General features: G+C 45.1%; 4 protein-coding genes across 8 annotated transcripts in view; 1 reads left to right on the top strand and 3 right to left on the bottom strand.

The window, feature by feature from the left end:
• Window positions 1–1,969, bottom strand: part of bicdl2 (BICD family like cargo adaptor 2) — an 8,078-nt gene extending 6,109 nt beyond the window's left edge. Inside the window, exons 1-2 of one of the 4 annotated variants that reach the window (XM_056593724.1) lie at window positions 1,917–1,969; window positions 188–777 (exon numbers count right to left, since the gene is read on the bottom strand). In XM_056593724.1, coding sequence (XP_056449699.1) covers window positions 188–424 — 237 coding nt within the window. In that variant the 5' untranslated portion in view covers window positions 425–777; window positions 1,917–1,969. Of the gene's footprint in view, window positions 1–187; window positions 778–1,542 lie in introns of all 4 variants that reach the window. The other 3 variants (XM_056593722.1, XM_056593723.1, XM_056593725.1) reach the window with 3 other exon arrangements.
• LOC130385249 (glutamate receptor 4) overlaps window positions 1–15,000 on the bottom strand; it is a 1,260,456-nt gene that overhangs the window by 978,515 nt on the left and 266,941 nt on the right. The gene's annotated exons all lie outside the window — the stretch shown is intronic.
• On the top strand, window positions 3,121–5,435 carry mia (MIA SH3 domain containing). The gene is made up of 4 exons (XM_056593766.1): window positions 3,121–3,401; window positions 3,842–3,975; window positions 4,585–4,695; window positions 4,930–5,435. Exons 1-4 carry the CDS (start codon window positions 3,284–3,286, stop codon window positions 4,951–4,953), a joined length of 387 nt encoding a protein of 128 aa, XP_056449741.1. The 5' UTR covers window positions 3,121–3,283; the 3' UTR covers window positions 4,954–5,435.
• LOC130385302 (alpha-crystallin B chain-like) lies at window positions 6,196–8,274 on the bottom strand. Its single transcript, XM_056593764.1, has 3 exons — window positions 7,990–8,274; window positions 7,357–7,479; window positions 6,196–7,206 (listed from the first exon to the last, which is right to left on the bottom strand). The coding sequence occupies exons 1-3, from the start codon at window positions 8,167–8,169 to the stop codon at window positions 7,015–7,017; spliced, it is 495 nt and encodes a 164-aa protein (XP_056449739.1). The 5' UTR covers window positions 8,170–8,274; the 3' UTR covers window positions 6,196–7,014.

Raw genomic sequence — 15,000 nt, 5'->3', positions numbered from 1 at the left:
ACTTTGCATGTTGCTACTATAAAGGTGTTCAAATGTAGAAACTTAAGACTAGAGATTGTCAGAAATTGGACTATACTTGCTACTCACAAATACCAATAGTACGCACAGAGGGCTTCTAAATGTCCTCCAAACGCTGTCGTCCAACACAATATTGAGTAATGCCTGCATTGACGCGGCGGGCCCTCACCTCCAGCTCCCTCTCCCTCTCCTGCAGAGAGGCGGCCAGCTCCTCGTTCTTCTCCAGCAGCGCCTGACCCAGCTCTGCAGCCAGGATCAGGTCTGGCTCCAGATCCCCCCGGCCCCCATCCAGGTCTCCCCCCCCGGGGAGCAGCGAGGAGGGGGTGCTGGGAATGCTCAGGGAGAAGCCGAAGTAGGAGTCGTCGATGCTGGGCGACGGCACGCTGTTCTTCCTGTGGGAGAACATGTCCCCCCCCCCGTGTGGACGTGTTCGCGTACGATGGCTGAGGCAGGGGTCAGAGGTCGCACCACATGGTTCGCAATCCTAGTTTTACTCTTGATTTTTTTTTGGTCGCGTGAACACACACCCGTGGACACGCACGCAGACACGCAGGTGAATTGGCACAAGCTGCGGTACAGTATCCAGTATACAGTACAGTATCCGTGGGCAGCTTAGTGAAAGAGTATTGTATTTGGCTCTCTTCTCGTGTTTCCTGCCAGTTGTATCTCCTGCTCTGATGTAGAACTACCTCCCCAGGGAGGTCCTCAATGGGAAAAACATTGCGGTCCAGATTCTCCCCAAGAGCCGAGATTTTTAACCTGAGAGAACAGGAGGAGAAAAAAAAGACACATATAGTAACTAAAAGATACTGCCTTACAAATGCATACAACAGAGGTGTTAGAGGAGTCTTCCTTACGAAGGAATAGCATTGAGGGCAGTGGCTATGGCGGACTTGGATTTCAACATAATCCCTTGTCTTGTCATTAAATCTCCTTTTGTTCAAGGGCTGCTTTTGTCCCTCTGACCGAAATACCATCACTATTATTCACATGCCTCCACCCCCCTGCAAAAACACACACACACCCTGCAAATTCCTGTGGTATTATACTGTCCCAATACCGCAACAAAGCCAGGAGACAGCGACAGGATTTTCAGCCAAAGTACTTGTTAATATGTAGGTCATTCGTACCAAACAATTACTTATCTATATCTAATTGTTTCATTTAAGTTTGTTCTTTATGTATGTTCATATTTTTTATATCTTAGAGCTGAGGCTCAAAGTGAATCTCCAGTACTGGCTGGATAATAATGTCATATTATTTTCTATTTTATTCTACATGATAATGTAAAGGGTAACATTTGGTATTAGCTATTTCTTAAGTGGTTCTTAGATTGTTACTTTGAAGACCTTTCAGTCTGACTCTGCTGATGCTACTATAGGTACTATAGGAAGTCAACTGAAACTGGACCATCAAGTCTTTGTAGCTAGCAGGTTAAACATTCAGCATACAGGTTCATGATGACATAAATACTTTTCACTATTGACAGCTATGTACATTACATTTAAACTTTCACGTCCTTACTTAATGGCATCCTGTAATCCGTAGTTGTTTCATCATTTCACTGTGGACAGTTATTCTGAGCAAACTTCTGTTCTTAAGTCTTATTTGAATAAATGACATGAGTTTACTGTATTTACATTTAGATTTAGGACATTTACACTATATACAAACATTTCATGAAAAATACAATCCCTTATCCCTATTCCCTTATCAACTTACAAATCTCTTACTTCCTTAAAGTCTATGGCAGGAACATTCTATTACAACTCCAAAGTTCTTCATCATTTTCAATCTTAAAAATATCTTTGTTTTTTTTCCAACTGTACACTGACTTTAGAATGACTAAATCCAGGTAATGTTAAAGCTTAATGAACAGACAGTGAACTCCTTCCTACCTGTGGGCTCCGAGCACTCTTCCTGTTTGGCCAGTGTTGACGTTTGCTTGTAAGGTGTGTGTGGGTGTGTGTGTGCGTGTGCGTGTGCGTGTGCGTGTGTGTGTGTGTGTGTGTGTGTGTGTGTGTGTGTGTGTGTGTGTGTGTGTGTGTGTGTGTGTGTGTGTATGTGTGCTTGAGCGTGCGTGGCAGCGGGCTAGGGAGTGTTTGTATAAGAGTGGTTCAGTCGGTTTCCTAGGAGACGCCTCCAGGGCTGTGAGGTGTACAAACCCCACCCCCAGCTCCTCCCACTTTGGGAAAAAGGTAGAGAGAGAGAGAGAAGGAGAGAGAGAGAGAGAGAGAGAGATAAAACAGCACGGCACCTGAGTCAAACAACAACGTGATGGAGGCCTGTCTAAAAAGTAAGAAGTACTTCAGTGGATATTAAACTATAACAAAAAAAAACTGAAGCAATAAGTAAGTAAGTATGTAAATGAAGTTATTCTTAGTCATCCACATTCCTAGTTTCCGGCTGACCGAAATGTAGCTTCTCCAGGACCAAGGAGCTCTCACAAAACAGTCACAAAAAATCATATAACAGAAACAACATTCAACCAAAGAGAACTAGGACGGGCAAATGTGACTGCTGGCTTTTAAAGTGCGGTGTGAACCGCACAAGGGTGGGAGCGGGGTGCAGGGGAGCAGGGGGGAGCCGGAATGGAGGTCAACACACAATCAGGGTACTGTGTTTTCTGAGCTCCCCGTATTCCTCCCCCATCCTGTTTACCTGTCCGGGATGTGTGAAAGAGGCTGTGTGTGTGTGTGTGTGTGTGTGTGTGTGTGTGTGTGTGTGTGTGTGTGTGTGTGTGTGTGTGTGTGTGTGTGTGTGTGTGTGTGTGTGTGTGTGTGTGTGTGTGTGTGTGTGTATGGCTGTGTGTTGGTGCGTCTGTGTGTGTGCCTCTGTGTGTGTTTGTGTGTGTGTGTCTGTTGGTGTGTGTGTATGAGTGTATGTGTGTGGGTGTGTGTGTGTGTGCATCCGTGTGTGTGTGTGTGTGTGCATCCTTGTGTGTGTGTGTGTGTGTGCATCCGTCTGTGTGTATGTGTGTGTGTGCATCCGTGTGTGTGTTTGTGTGTTTGTGTGTGTATGTGTGTGTGTGTGTGTGTGTGTGTGTGTGTGTGTGTGTCTTTGGGTGTCTATGTGTGTGAGGGGGGTGTGTGTTTGTTCGACCACACGTGTCTGTGAAAGTGAGGGAGAAGGGGCGACTGCTCACCGCAACTCCTCTCAGAGACCCAGAAAACTGACGGAGGAAGCAGAGGCTCATCCCATCCCATAATATATCAGTCTACTTGTTTGAAAGACTAGAGCAAGGTGGTTGCAATCTGAAGCAGACATGTATTTCTCATTTTACTTTTCTCTGTTAGTCTGCGTTCTGCTGCCGTTGTCCGAAGCCGGGAGGCAGATGCCCAAACTGTCTGATAAGAAACTGTGTGCTGATTCTGACTGCAGCAGTGAGTACAGTTAAGTTATTGTTCTATATATATTGCACTCCTAACCAGCCCTGAAAGGAGGGCTATTTAATCTTCGATATTTCCTTGTTTTGATTTGCATGGCCCTTTTTGAGGTCTTGACAATAGGGGGTGTTGTAAAATGTGGCCTTTAAACTGTGACTGGGATACAGGTAAAAAATATTAGTTGACCTGTTATGATTCTGACTGTAGCATTGAGTCTTGAATATTCCCCCACTGTAGTAGTATTCCGACTGTAATAGTGAGTGCTACTCTATTTCATATTCAGACTGCAATATAGAGTACAACTCTCTGTACTATTCCTAATGAACAACACCCCTCGTTTTCTATCTATTCCTAATTTGCCAACTGCAATATTATGCTTTCATTTCCGCTCCCCCTTCCTCCCTACTCTCCTCCCTCGCTCTCTCTCCTGTGTTCAGACCCTATCTTGATCGCCCGGGCTCTGCAGGACTACTACCCAGGGGACTGCAGGTTCATTCCCATCCGCCAGGGGCAGCTCATCTACGTCTACGCAATGTTGAAGGGCCGGGGGAACCTCTACTGGGCTGGCAGTGTAGGTTCAGAGTTGCGGTACCAGGGCAGTCCCGGGGCTATAGGGTGTTCCACCCCCAGCTGAAAGGCTCTGGGTTCAGATCCCCTCACTGACCTCATCCTGATCCTACCTCTCTAAGCATTGTGGATGTGGAAGATTCTACCACATGCAAAAAAAGAATACTTGAAAAATGGTGCCTTAAAGATGCCGAATATTAGAATACTGAATAAATTATTAATGTATTATATTTGAGAGGAATCTTCTACAATAAATTCTACACACCCCTTCTCAAATACAATCGCATGCAATACACACACACACACACACACACACACACACACACACACACACACACACACACACACACACACACACACACACAACCACACACACACACACACACACACACACACACACACACACACACACACACACACACACACACACACACACACACACACACACACACACACACACACACGCACACACACACACGCAATCATACGCAAGCACCCACGATAATTAATCTGATCTCATCATCTAGTCAAATAAAGCTGGTCCTGGTTCTGATGGCCCTGATGTTCTCGCTGGAACTGGTTCTGATAATTCTGCCTGTCTCTGTGATCCCAGGTCCAGGACTCCTACTACGGTCAACAGGAAGCTCGGATCGGTCACTTCCCAAGTAGTGTAGTGGAAGAGACACACCCTCTCATGCCAGCCACCACAGAAGTGCAGACTACCGTGAGTACAAACACACACACACACACACACACACACACACACACACACACACACACACACACACACACACACACACACACACACACACACACACACACACACACACACACACACACACACACACGTGCACACATACACACACGCTCACTGCATTGGGACAGATATCATGCATGTACACACCATATGTAATGCATATACTAATGATTTGTTTTTGTTTTTGGGCTTTTGTTGCAGAAATGGGATTTCTACTGCTACTAAAGACAACTGGGACTACACATAGACATCTTCAAACAGACACACACACACACACACACACACACACACACACACACACACACACACACACACACACACACACACACACACACACACACACACACACACACACACACACACACACACACACACAAACAGTATGAAAGTTTGTAGATCTTCAAAATATTGATTGATAATACTGACAGATCTAATATATCTCTTTGTTTTTTGTGGTTTAATTCACAGAGCTAATCTTGCACTGGACCATTCTTGTATTAACCAATAGTTATATCAAGATATCTATTTTGCATGTTTCATTCAAGCTGCCTAGCTTGAATGAAACATTTATTTGAATGAGAGTTATTTTAAGTTAAATCCATATTATGCCACATTTCAATTTTATTCTTTCAAATGTTTAGCTTTCAGTGACAAAGAAAGAATGGCAGACAAAACTGTTTTGACGTCAATGACATGAAATTCTCACTAAAAATTAAGTAAAATTTCAATTTGTGTTTCTGTTTTTGGCTTGCTCTTCATAAGGCAGATTGGTTGACAGACTGTCTTGGATTCCCCTTGATCCCTTACACAGGTTCAGGTCCTTAAAGGTGTAGTGTGTGTGATTTAGTGGCACCTAGAGGAGCCCCTCTCTCTTTATGTATCTATAAAGAACTCATTCTAAGATTCAGAAAAGCAAGATTCATAATTTCAATTAATGCAAATTTTTGAATGTTATATTCCATTTCTCTATGCCACTAAATTCTACACACCGCACCTTTAAAGTAAAGAGATATTTACCTAAACCTTCCAAAAATACCGAACCCCTGAACTAGCATACATCTTTTATGACTTTAAAGTAAACACACACAAACATGTACTGCAAATAAAAGGAGGAACGCACACACAATAGTTAGTTTGCATCATTTATTCTAATCGTTATGATCGGAAACCAGAGTTTGTGTGAGACACCAGAAGTTGGTTTCGTTACAAAGAAAGGATAGAATGAATTCCGCTTTGCCAACATTACAGCGGCCACAGTTAATGTGCCCACCCCCTTCTCCCACACTCACAAACGCAAAAGTACAGATATACACACGCATGCTCACAGATCACGCACACTTTAGCAGCTCAGACGCAACGCTCCACACAAGGAGCCTATGGTCTTCTCTTCTCCTCCACAACAAGCCCTCTGCTACCCCAACCCTTGACCCCCCCTCCTCCCCCACACTCTCCCCTACTCCTTTCCTTTCTCTGTGGTCCTCGACAACACCTCATGATACATGCCTTTTCCATGGAAGCCACCACAGCCCTGCCCAAACACAAAGAAACAACCGAAAAGAGAACGACCTCACTTTGACCGAATAACACACATACATCGTCATTAATAAAAACCATGACATATCGAATTTCAGATTGCTACTTCTTTTCAGGGACACTTTATGTCGGGTGAGGTCAGGTGGGTATAATAAATACAAAAAAAAAACATTTTTAATTTTAGCCTTTCCTTTAATTGAAAGTGTTGAACATGTGTTTTAGAAAAGTTAGCTTCAAAATAGCCAAAGGCCTACTATTGATGCTAGTGAGGAATGTTGAAATAAAGCATAGTGTCTGATTAGAGTAGTAACAAGCTAAGATTCATTGACTAAATTAAATATTTTTTACGTGGACCTCACATGTACATGCAGGGGAGTTGGATTTTTGGCAGAGGAGTTTCATTCTAACAGAACGCTTGACCAGCAGATCGGCGATCAGCTTTTGGATATGAGCGGTTTAGACTCGTCCCCTACCCTTCATCACAAACTGGCTCTAAAAATAACCAAAAAGCTCTAGTTTGTTTCCAGATAGTTCTGTTACAGCAACAGCAGTAGTCGTAGTAGTAATAGTAGTACTAATAGTAGTAATAGGAGTAGTAGTAGTAGTAGGTAGGAGAGAGCTGAAATGGGGTTAAATCTACCTAGAGACAAGTCGTCACTTCCTAACATACCCACTGGCAACAGTGAATGAGATAGGATGAACACGAATGTGAACCTTTGGGCTGATAAGCAAGACCGGAAGCCAAGTAGAGCTCTACTTGTTTGCTTTGGCGGCACCGTCGTCGAAGGTAATTGGGATGGAGCGCTCTAGGTTTGAGGAGGAGCGCGGCACCGTGATGGTCAGCAGGCCGTCACAGGAGAAGCTGGAAGTGACATCGCCGCCTGAGACGCTGGCGGGCAGCTTGTACTTCCGCAGGAATTCCCTCGACACAAAGCCGTGGTCATCCTGTTTTAGAAGTGCCCGAACAACAGACAGACACACAAACACGTCAATGCCTGAAGTAGGTCTAAAGTTCTGACTGCTGACTGGAATGTGTCTCCTTATGAATGAGGCTTTAAGAGAACATTTGAGAAACGTGTTTATCAGACGTTGTACCTGTCTCTCCTCGTGCTTGGCGTGTATTGTAATGAAGTCGCCGCTGACATTGACTGACAGCTCCTCAGGTGAGAAGTGCTTCACGTCCAGGTAGATGACATAGCGATCCTTTTCCACACGCATCTATTCACGAAGAGGGAGGGCACACACAGTCACCTTCAACGGATGATTCTTTATATGTTCTGCCACTCAGTAAAACCAATCAGACCCAGGATGAAGTGTCTATAATGCTACACAAATAATTATAAATCCATACAATATGCCGTTCAGAAAATACAATCCCGCAACTACTTTGATTATTCTGTATCTGCTTTCCTAAACATCATATCACACCTATTAACACCTGCCCGTAAAATCTATGTCCCAGTGAAGTAGTTTTTTCGTTTTTTCTTTATTAATGCTTAAAAGTCTATGATGACTCAATCTATGAATCATTTGTCTGTTTGTCCAAGAACTATATACTGTAAAATATTATTTCAGGACGACTCCAACATCTGGAACAACTGCAGTGTGCTCACTGTACTCTACAGAAGTCAACATTTTAACTTCCTTTTCATCTTCACAATCTAACAAAACATATTAAATAGTATGACTAGCCTTATGGTTATGAGTTCTTGGTCCCGGAGCGTTTACCTCGGTGAGGCCGTTCTCGGGCCAGTTGAGCCAGCGCTGGGTCATGGGTCGCATCCAGGGCAGGGGAAGGGAGAAGGGCCAACTGAGGGGCCAGTCGGAGAGGGACTCCACGGAGGCCAGGTCAGCCAGGCGAGGGTTGAAGGCCCGGCGGTACCACGGGATCTGGATGGGGATGTCCATGACGAGGGTCCGAGTGAGAGAAGGACTGGTGACTGAGATGGAGGTGGTGGAGGTCCTGGTGCTTCTTTCTGGTGGTTCTGGTGGTCCAGTGATGGAAGCAGCCAGAGGAAGAGCTAATGTGTTGTTGGTGCTGCTCCGGGGCCATTTATAGCACTGACCTGACCCCTCCCTGCTGGTTCTGACCCAGTCATCACACACATGCACACACACCAAAACACACACACGTACACACAAACACAGACACAAACGTGTGTGTGTGCGCATGCGTGTACGCATACACAAACACACGCGCGCAGCCATGCACACAAACACAGACGCTGCCAAGAGTCTGTGCTTTCTAGAACAATGATGTCAACTGTTCATCCCTGTTCCTTTCCTCTGTCTAGCTGTGACTGGTTCTCTCTCTCTCTCTCTCTCTCTCTCGCTCTCTCTCTCTCTCTCTCCCGGCCTCCTCCCACCCTTCTCTCTCTCTCTCTCTCTCTCTCTCTCTCTCTCTCTCTCTCTCTCTCTCTCTCTCTCTCTCTCTCTCTCAGTCAGGAATCTTGCTGATGCCCCTCTGATCATAGCCCAGGAAATGCCTCCTGTCTGGTTCAATGGTGTGTGTCCGTATGAAAGTGTGTGTATCCCTTTGTGCTTGTTTGCGTGTGTGTGTGTGTGTATATGTGTATGTACTTGTGTGTGTGCGTGTGTGTGTGTGTGTGTGTGTGTGTGTGTTTGTGATTGGGTGGTGGAGGGAATGTTGCCAGAGCATTAGTCTAGCAGGCCCTGGCTGCCAGAGGCTTTGTGCTGCTCTGTGGGACGGATGGACAGACTAATGGGAAGTGATGAGTTTGTATGGGACAGCATTAGCCACCACTGGGAACCTGTGTGATCTGTCTGATTAAATGATACGAAGCCTACACACACACGCACACCCACACACACAAACACACACGCACGCACACATGCAAATACACACACGCACATTGTTGCGATGTTTGGGTGATGTCTGGTATCTGGATAGATTGGCTGTATTTGACAGCCCTGCCAAAATCTTATTTCAGTGCAGAAGTCTTAGTTGTCTCACCGTATGCTCTGGAGAGTTGTTGTTGCTTTACATTTAGCAGACAAAGCAATATGTCATAACGAGCAGGTGGGGCTTAGGTATCGTGTAGACAGTGGATGTTAGGGCTCGGACATAGAACTGGACATCAACACCATATCACTGTACCCTAAGACTATGCACCATACATTATACACACTAAATGTATAAACCGTAGTCCGTATATAATAATAATAATAATAATAATAATAATAATAATAATAATAATAATACATAGGTTTATATAGTTACTTTAGTCTATTGTTTACACATTGATTTGACTTTTTAATATTTTTTGTATAATCTGCTACAGAGCTAAATTTATATTTATTAATTTACCAGGTACTGGAGCAAGAATAAAAAAGCTTCACAAGCACATACAACTTGCACGCAGACAAGCACGTAAATTACAAGTAAAGAAATGAGGTTGTAAAGGTTTTTAATTTGAGATTATCGATTTTTTGAGTGATTCCCTCCTATTATGTGTAGCCTATCCCGCTGCCGCGAGGCACCACCACTACGAAGCAACACCGCCTGGCAGCGGGCAGCGGGCGGTGGGCAGCGGGCGGCGGGCAGCGGGCGGCGGGCAGCCGGCAGTGGGCAGTGGGCAACCGGCAGCGGGCAGTGGGCAGCGAGCGGTTCAGTCTACTTCAGATTGATGTGGAAGTGGAAGAACCAGAGACTTCGGAGGACCCGACGCAGTTGTTTGTGATTCATAATATTGTCTGGAGGCGCACACAGCTTTTGGCTGGGATGTATTATATGATATAGATTATATGATATAGATATATATGATATCATTTAGATATAGAGCTCCAGGACTGTAACGCAATTGTTGTACACTTCTTTGTTATTTGGATAACCGTTCTGCTGTAGATTGTTAAGGCGCATAACACGTCAGACTCTGGTTTCTGGTATTTCCACAACGAGACTCGTAGTGGGGGTTATCTCAGCCATGGTTAAGAAGGAATTGGGGGAAAGGAACTTTGGCTTTGACTCCCTGAACTACTCGAACCAGGACATGGCTGAGAAAGGGATTGTTGCCAGCGATAGTCTCCCGTTTGAGCCCCACTTCCCGCTCCCTGGTGCCCGCTGCCGAGGCGGTGAGAAGAGGGGCTCAAGCGGGAAACAATCGCGGGCAACAATCCCTTTCTCCTCCATGTCGTGGTTCAGTCTACTTCAGATTGATGTGGACGTGGAAGAACCAGAGACGTCGGGGAACCCAACGCATTCGTTAGAGATTCATAATATCGTACAGCTTTTGGCTGTGATAATATATATTATAATAATAATAATATAATAATACATTTAATTTAGAGGCGCCTTTCAAAACACCCAAGGTCATATGATAGATATCTATGTATAATATGATATTACTTAGATACAGAGCTCCAGGACTCCCGCCGGAGCACCCGGAGTGTTCTAGAATGTTACAGAACACGGCCAAAGGCTGTGTGCGCCTCGCCGTTGCGATACATCCACTGTAAACAGAGCGCATGATACCGTGGCCGCAAGCTGCTCGGGGCCACACTCCCACCCTCCTCCTTGACCCGCCTCTCTCCTCCTCATTTGCATTAAAGCTACAGACACCGAAACAGCGCGTTAGGGGAAAGCTCAATGTGCGACTGGCTCGTAGTGGCTTTAACTCTGCACCACGGCTGAATTTCGGGACGTCTTCAAATACTGTGTTCTGCGCCCGCTAATATCTATATTAAAGCATCCATAAAGTAGCATGCCATGGGACCTTTAAAAGTCAATTTAGACCTAGATTGAAGATATATTATAAGAAGCCGTTGACACGATCTAGAGTTTTGATCTTTAGAGTTTATTTCTGTACCGACACACCGTCCTCCGACAGGTACAAGAAGAGCGTCAGGCTGCGGTGAGATGCGGCTCCTTACCACGTGACCAGGTCAGACCTGCTGTATCAGCGACGTGCGTCGTTTCCTTGGTGACGGGGTCCGCTTGGCCTCAACCCCCAACATAAACACCGGCCGTGTTGAAAATAAATTGAATAAATATTCATATTAAAACATTGAATAGTACTTGGTGGTGACATGGGCACCAAAACAGACTTCCCAGCTTCCTATTATGGCAACATTGACGGAAAGAACCCAGTCGTACGGTCGTTTAAACAGGAGATTAATTCGTTTTTGGCGCTAATGAAACGGATTACTTCCTTACCCATTCTGGAAAATTGCGCATACGCGAAGGGGTAAGGGAAACATAATATCAACATTATTGTCAACAATGCTTTAATTTACAAATAGCCTCACTAAACTGTAACATAAACTATAGGCTATAATTAATGTTACTTATTGCTTGAAATAATTAGTGTCTGTTAGCTAGTCCAAGTTTCTGTAAAGTCTTTATTATCATAGTTTTTTTCTCCCCAAAGGGTTCAAACTCTGGTGGAAATATGGAAGAAGTACAAACCCCGTTTGCCGTTGCTTTTCTACCACGAACATGTGGTGCAAACGGCAGATTTTCTCCTTTCATTGAAGGTCAACAGATGATTTAAATTTCTCTTTCTATGTCCGATTGAGTAAGCGTTCTTGCTTTCATGGTCAACATAACATCGCACTGCCCTTTATAAGATCCTGTCCTCTCCCCCCTCTGCCCTTAGCTGTACCACCTAGCCATGTGGCAGGGCTACAGCCTCTCCCTGACGGACCTCACCCAGGTCAACGTAGGGGAGACCACCGACCTGGAGTGCTTCAGGGAGGCCTGCTTCCCCATAGGCTTCCACACGGAACAGGCCCAGCTGAGGATGAAGGTAGACGGGCCACTTGTGTTATGGAGCAACACGTACAATTTGGACTTTAGTTCACCAGTCATTCTTTAAGTGCACTTTTTATCCAGAGTGACTATCAGTGGCTTTTAGATACATGTCATGAATGAGCAGGTGGGAGTTTAGGGCTTCTTAAAAAATGCCTCAGAACCAGGACCTTAAGGCTGGGAGGCTGGACCGCACTCAGACTGGACTTACTGTCACCAATGTGATGTTATAAATTATAACATCACATTGTTTAAACTATTAATATTATAACTTATAATATTAATAGTTTAAACTGAACTGGCCTTCAGATTTTTTTTGCTCCTTGGAATGTGTGTGTGTGTGTGTGTGTGTGTGTGTGTGTGTGTGTGTGTGTGTGTGTGTGTGTGTGTGTGTGTGTGTGTGTGTGTGTGTGTGTGTGTGTGTGTGTGTTTGTGTGTGTGTGTGTGTATTTCGGGCTGAGGGACGGCCTCTACTTGTCTCTAATGTATCTCTATGTGCCTCCTAGGTCCGTGCTCTGCTCGGCTATGTCCAGTGTGTGTTGGAGCAGGAGAGGGCTGGCCGCGTCCTGACCCGGGAAGGTCTCCGCCAGCTGCTGCACATGCTCCGACTCACCCGCCTCATGATGCAGGCCTGCCAGCCGTACGAGCACCTGAGCTGGCTTCTGTACAACGGTACGCCATCACTTTGCTGCCGACATAAAGTTCTGAACGTGGGGTTTGGGAAATGTGGTGTGGAAAATTGGTGTTGTTGTTGTTGTTGTGAGCAGAGGTTCAGAAAGTTCCCAAAAAAATGTGAATGTGATTCTGCTTGTTTATGAATTAATTATTTATAGTTTTTATTATTATAGTCATTATGCTATTTGATCCTAGTTCCCCCTCTTGAATGTTATGTGTAGCTGATCCCTGCTCTGCCGTCTTTGACAGGTTCACTGTGCGTGTACGACATCTGTCGCTACCTGATGAGCGCTAATTGCAGTGCGCAGGTTTGTCGCCCACAAAATACAACCGTTGAACCCTGCATGAGCATCGACCCGATCAGCCCCCCGGATGAATTAACAGTGAGAATATCAAAGTCATGCGTTGTTGTGTGGACCACAGGCCCTGGAGTTCCTGCTCTGGGCCAGCATCTGTTTAGAACTGTCCGTCACCCTGGCGACCACAAAGTTCCTGCCCTGGAAAACAACCCTCTACTGCGCCGTCTGCCAGTGCCACTATGACAGCGGCGCCCCCAGAAAGGCAGAGGTAGAGGGGACTCTTACTCATGACTCTGAACTAGGGCTGGCTATTGCCAGGTACCTCACAATTCAATTCAATTCGATTCTTTAGGTCTTGATTCGATTCGATATTCATTTGATTCGATTTGATTTGATATTGATTCAATTGCTTTGATATCGATTCATTAATACGTGCAGATGACAAAAATACATAAATATTATTTAGAATTAACCATTTCATTGTGCTTTAACTAGCAAAAAAGGAATACGCCATTTTATATTATTGTTCCTGAGATAAACTTGCAGCTTAAAAGTAATAATCATAACAGGGACAAATGTAAGAGGGCATGTACATTTAAGCATACTCGCTTCTAGATTATAATGAATGAGTATGCTTCATTTTTTTTTTTAATGGAAATAATCGTTTTCAAAAAAAAATTCTGAATCGAAATTGAATCGAGAACAAATAAATTGCAGTGCATCGATTAATCGATATTTTGACCCAGCCCTACTCTGAACGTCTTACTCTGAATAGGGAGTCAGGATGCAGTTGTAATGCATTTGAGTGCGAACATAGCGAGATGTATTTTTCCCCTCACTTCGACTAGGATTCAAATCTGTTTTGGACATTAAAATTCCAAATCATTACTTGGTTTTTGGGCTTAATGAATTCATTGAGGGTTGCTACATGATGTGCTGTGTGGGTATGCAGGCGTTTGCCAGGAGAGCTCTGGGGAAGGTGAACGAGCTGGCCAGGTTGGAGGATCACAACGGAGGTCCTCTCACTGCAGATACTCAGAGGACCTACAGAGAGGCTTGCATCAAGGCAGGGATCACGCACACACACACACACACACACACACACACACACACACACACACACACACACACACACACACACACACACACACACACACACACACACACACACACATACACACACAAACACGTGCACCAAAACAAATGTACACTTAGAATCAGACACACGTGCGCAAACACTCACATCGGCACAAACTTGTGTGCAGCCAAACACATATACACACACACACAAACACTTACACACACGCGAGCATATATAAATAAACCCTGTGCTGTGGAATTGAGGGCGTCCAGTAATGCAGGTGATGAGGTGTGTGTGGTTATGTTTTGCAGCTGTCCGTCATGGTGTTCAAGAATACAGCTTTTGAGTCGAGACCCCCTGTAGTGTCCGGAGACCAACTACTGACGACCAGGTCCGACAGCCGCCAGGTAGCATACCATGACATCACTATGATCACATATACCTTGTGTTCTCTCTAAGGTAAAAAGGTGCTTGAGTGGGTAATTCTGCGTTCTCTTGTAGATAATTCGTCAGATAGGTCAGGTACAATTTATATTATTTCCACTCTAATTTTCTCTCTCACTCCTCCTTTCTTTGTCCCTCTTTCTGTCACATCTCTCGTCTCGTCTCTCTCTCCTACTATGTCGGGCTACATCTCTCCCTCTCCCTCTGTCTCTCTACCTCTGTGTCTCACACTCCCACTCCCCCCCACCCCCCTGTCTCCCCCTCTCTCTGTCTCCTTCTCTCTATGTCTCTCTCTCTCTCTCTCTCTCTCTCTCTCTCTCTCTCTCTCTCTCTCTCTCTCTCTCTCTCTCTCTCTCTCTCTCTCTCTCTAGGGGCGGCGGAACCCTACAGGGCGGCTGCTGGGGGAGCTGTTTGAGAGCTGCGGTGCGGCCTGCTTCCTGGCCCTGCTGGAGGCCCTGTGGGACGGACGCCCG

This window comes from Gadus chalcogrammus, chromosome 7, assembly GCF_026213295.1.
Source record: "Gadus chalcogrammus isolate NIFS_2021 chromosome 7, NIFS_Gcha_1.0, whole genome shotgun sequence".
Classification (NCBI taxonomy): Eukaryota; Metazoa; Chordata; class Actinopteri; order Gadiformes; family Gadidae; genus Gadus; species Gadus chalcogrammus.
The sequence above is the reverse complement of the archived record's forward strand: the minus strand, read 5'-3'. Positions and strand labels throughout refer to the sequence as shown.

Bases quoted from the DNA above. Each gene is read 5' to 3' on its own strand.
- mia (XM_056593766.1), top strand. From the start codon at position 3,284: ATGTATTTCTCATTTTACTTTTCTCTGTTAGTCTGCGTTCTGCTGCCG. The intron at 3,976-4,584 runs GTAGGTTCAGAG...CTGTGATCCCAG, and splicing joins ACCTCTACTGGGCTGGCAGT to GTCCAGGACTCCTACTACGG. The intron at 4,696-4,929 runs GTGAGTACAAAC...CTTTTGTTGCAG, and splicing joins CCACAGAAGTGCAGACTACC to AAATGGGATTTCTACTGCTA.
- LOC130385302 (XM_056593764.1), bottom strand. From the start codon at position 8,169: ATGGACATCCCCATCCAGATCCCGTGGTACCGCCGGGCCTTCAACCCT. The intron at 7,480-7,989 runs GTAAACGCTCCG...CTTCGTGAATAG, and splicing joins CCGAGAACGGCCTCACCGAG to ATGCGTGTGGAAAAGGATCG. The intron at 7,207-7,356 runs GTACAACGTCTG...CTTCTAAAACAG, and splicing joins CCAAGCACGAGGAGAGACAG to GATGACCACGGCTTTGTGTC.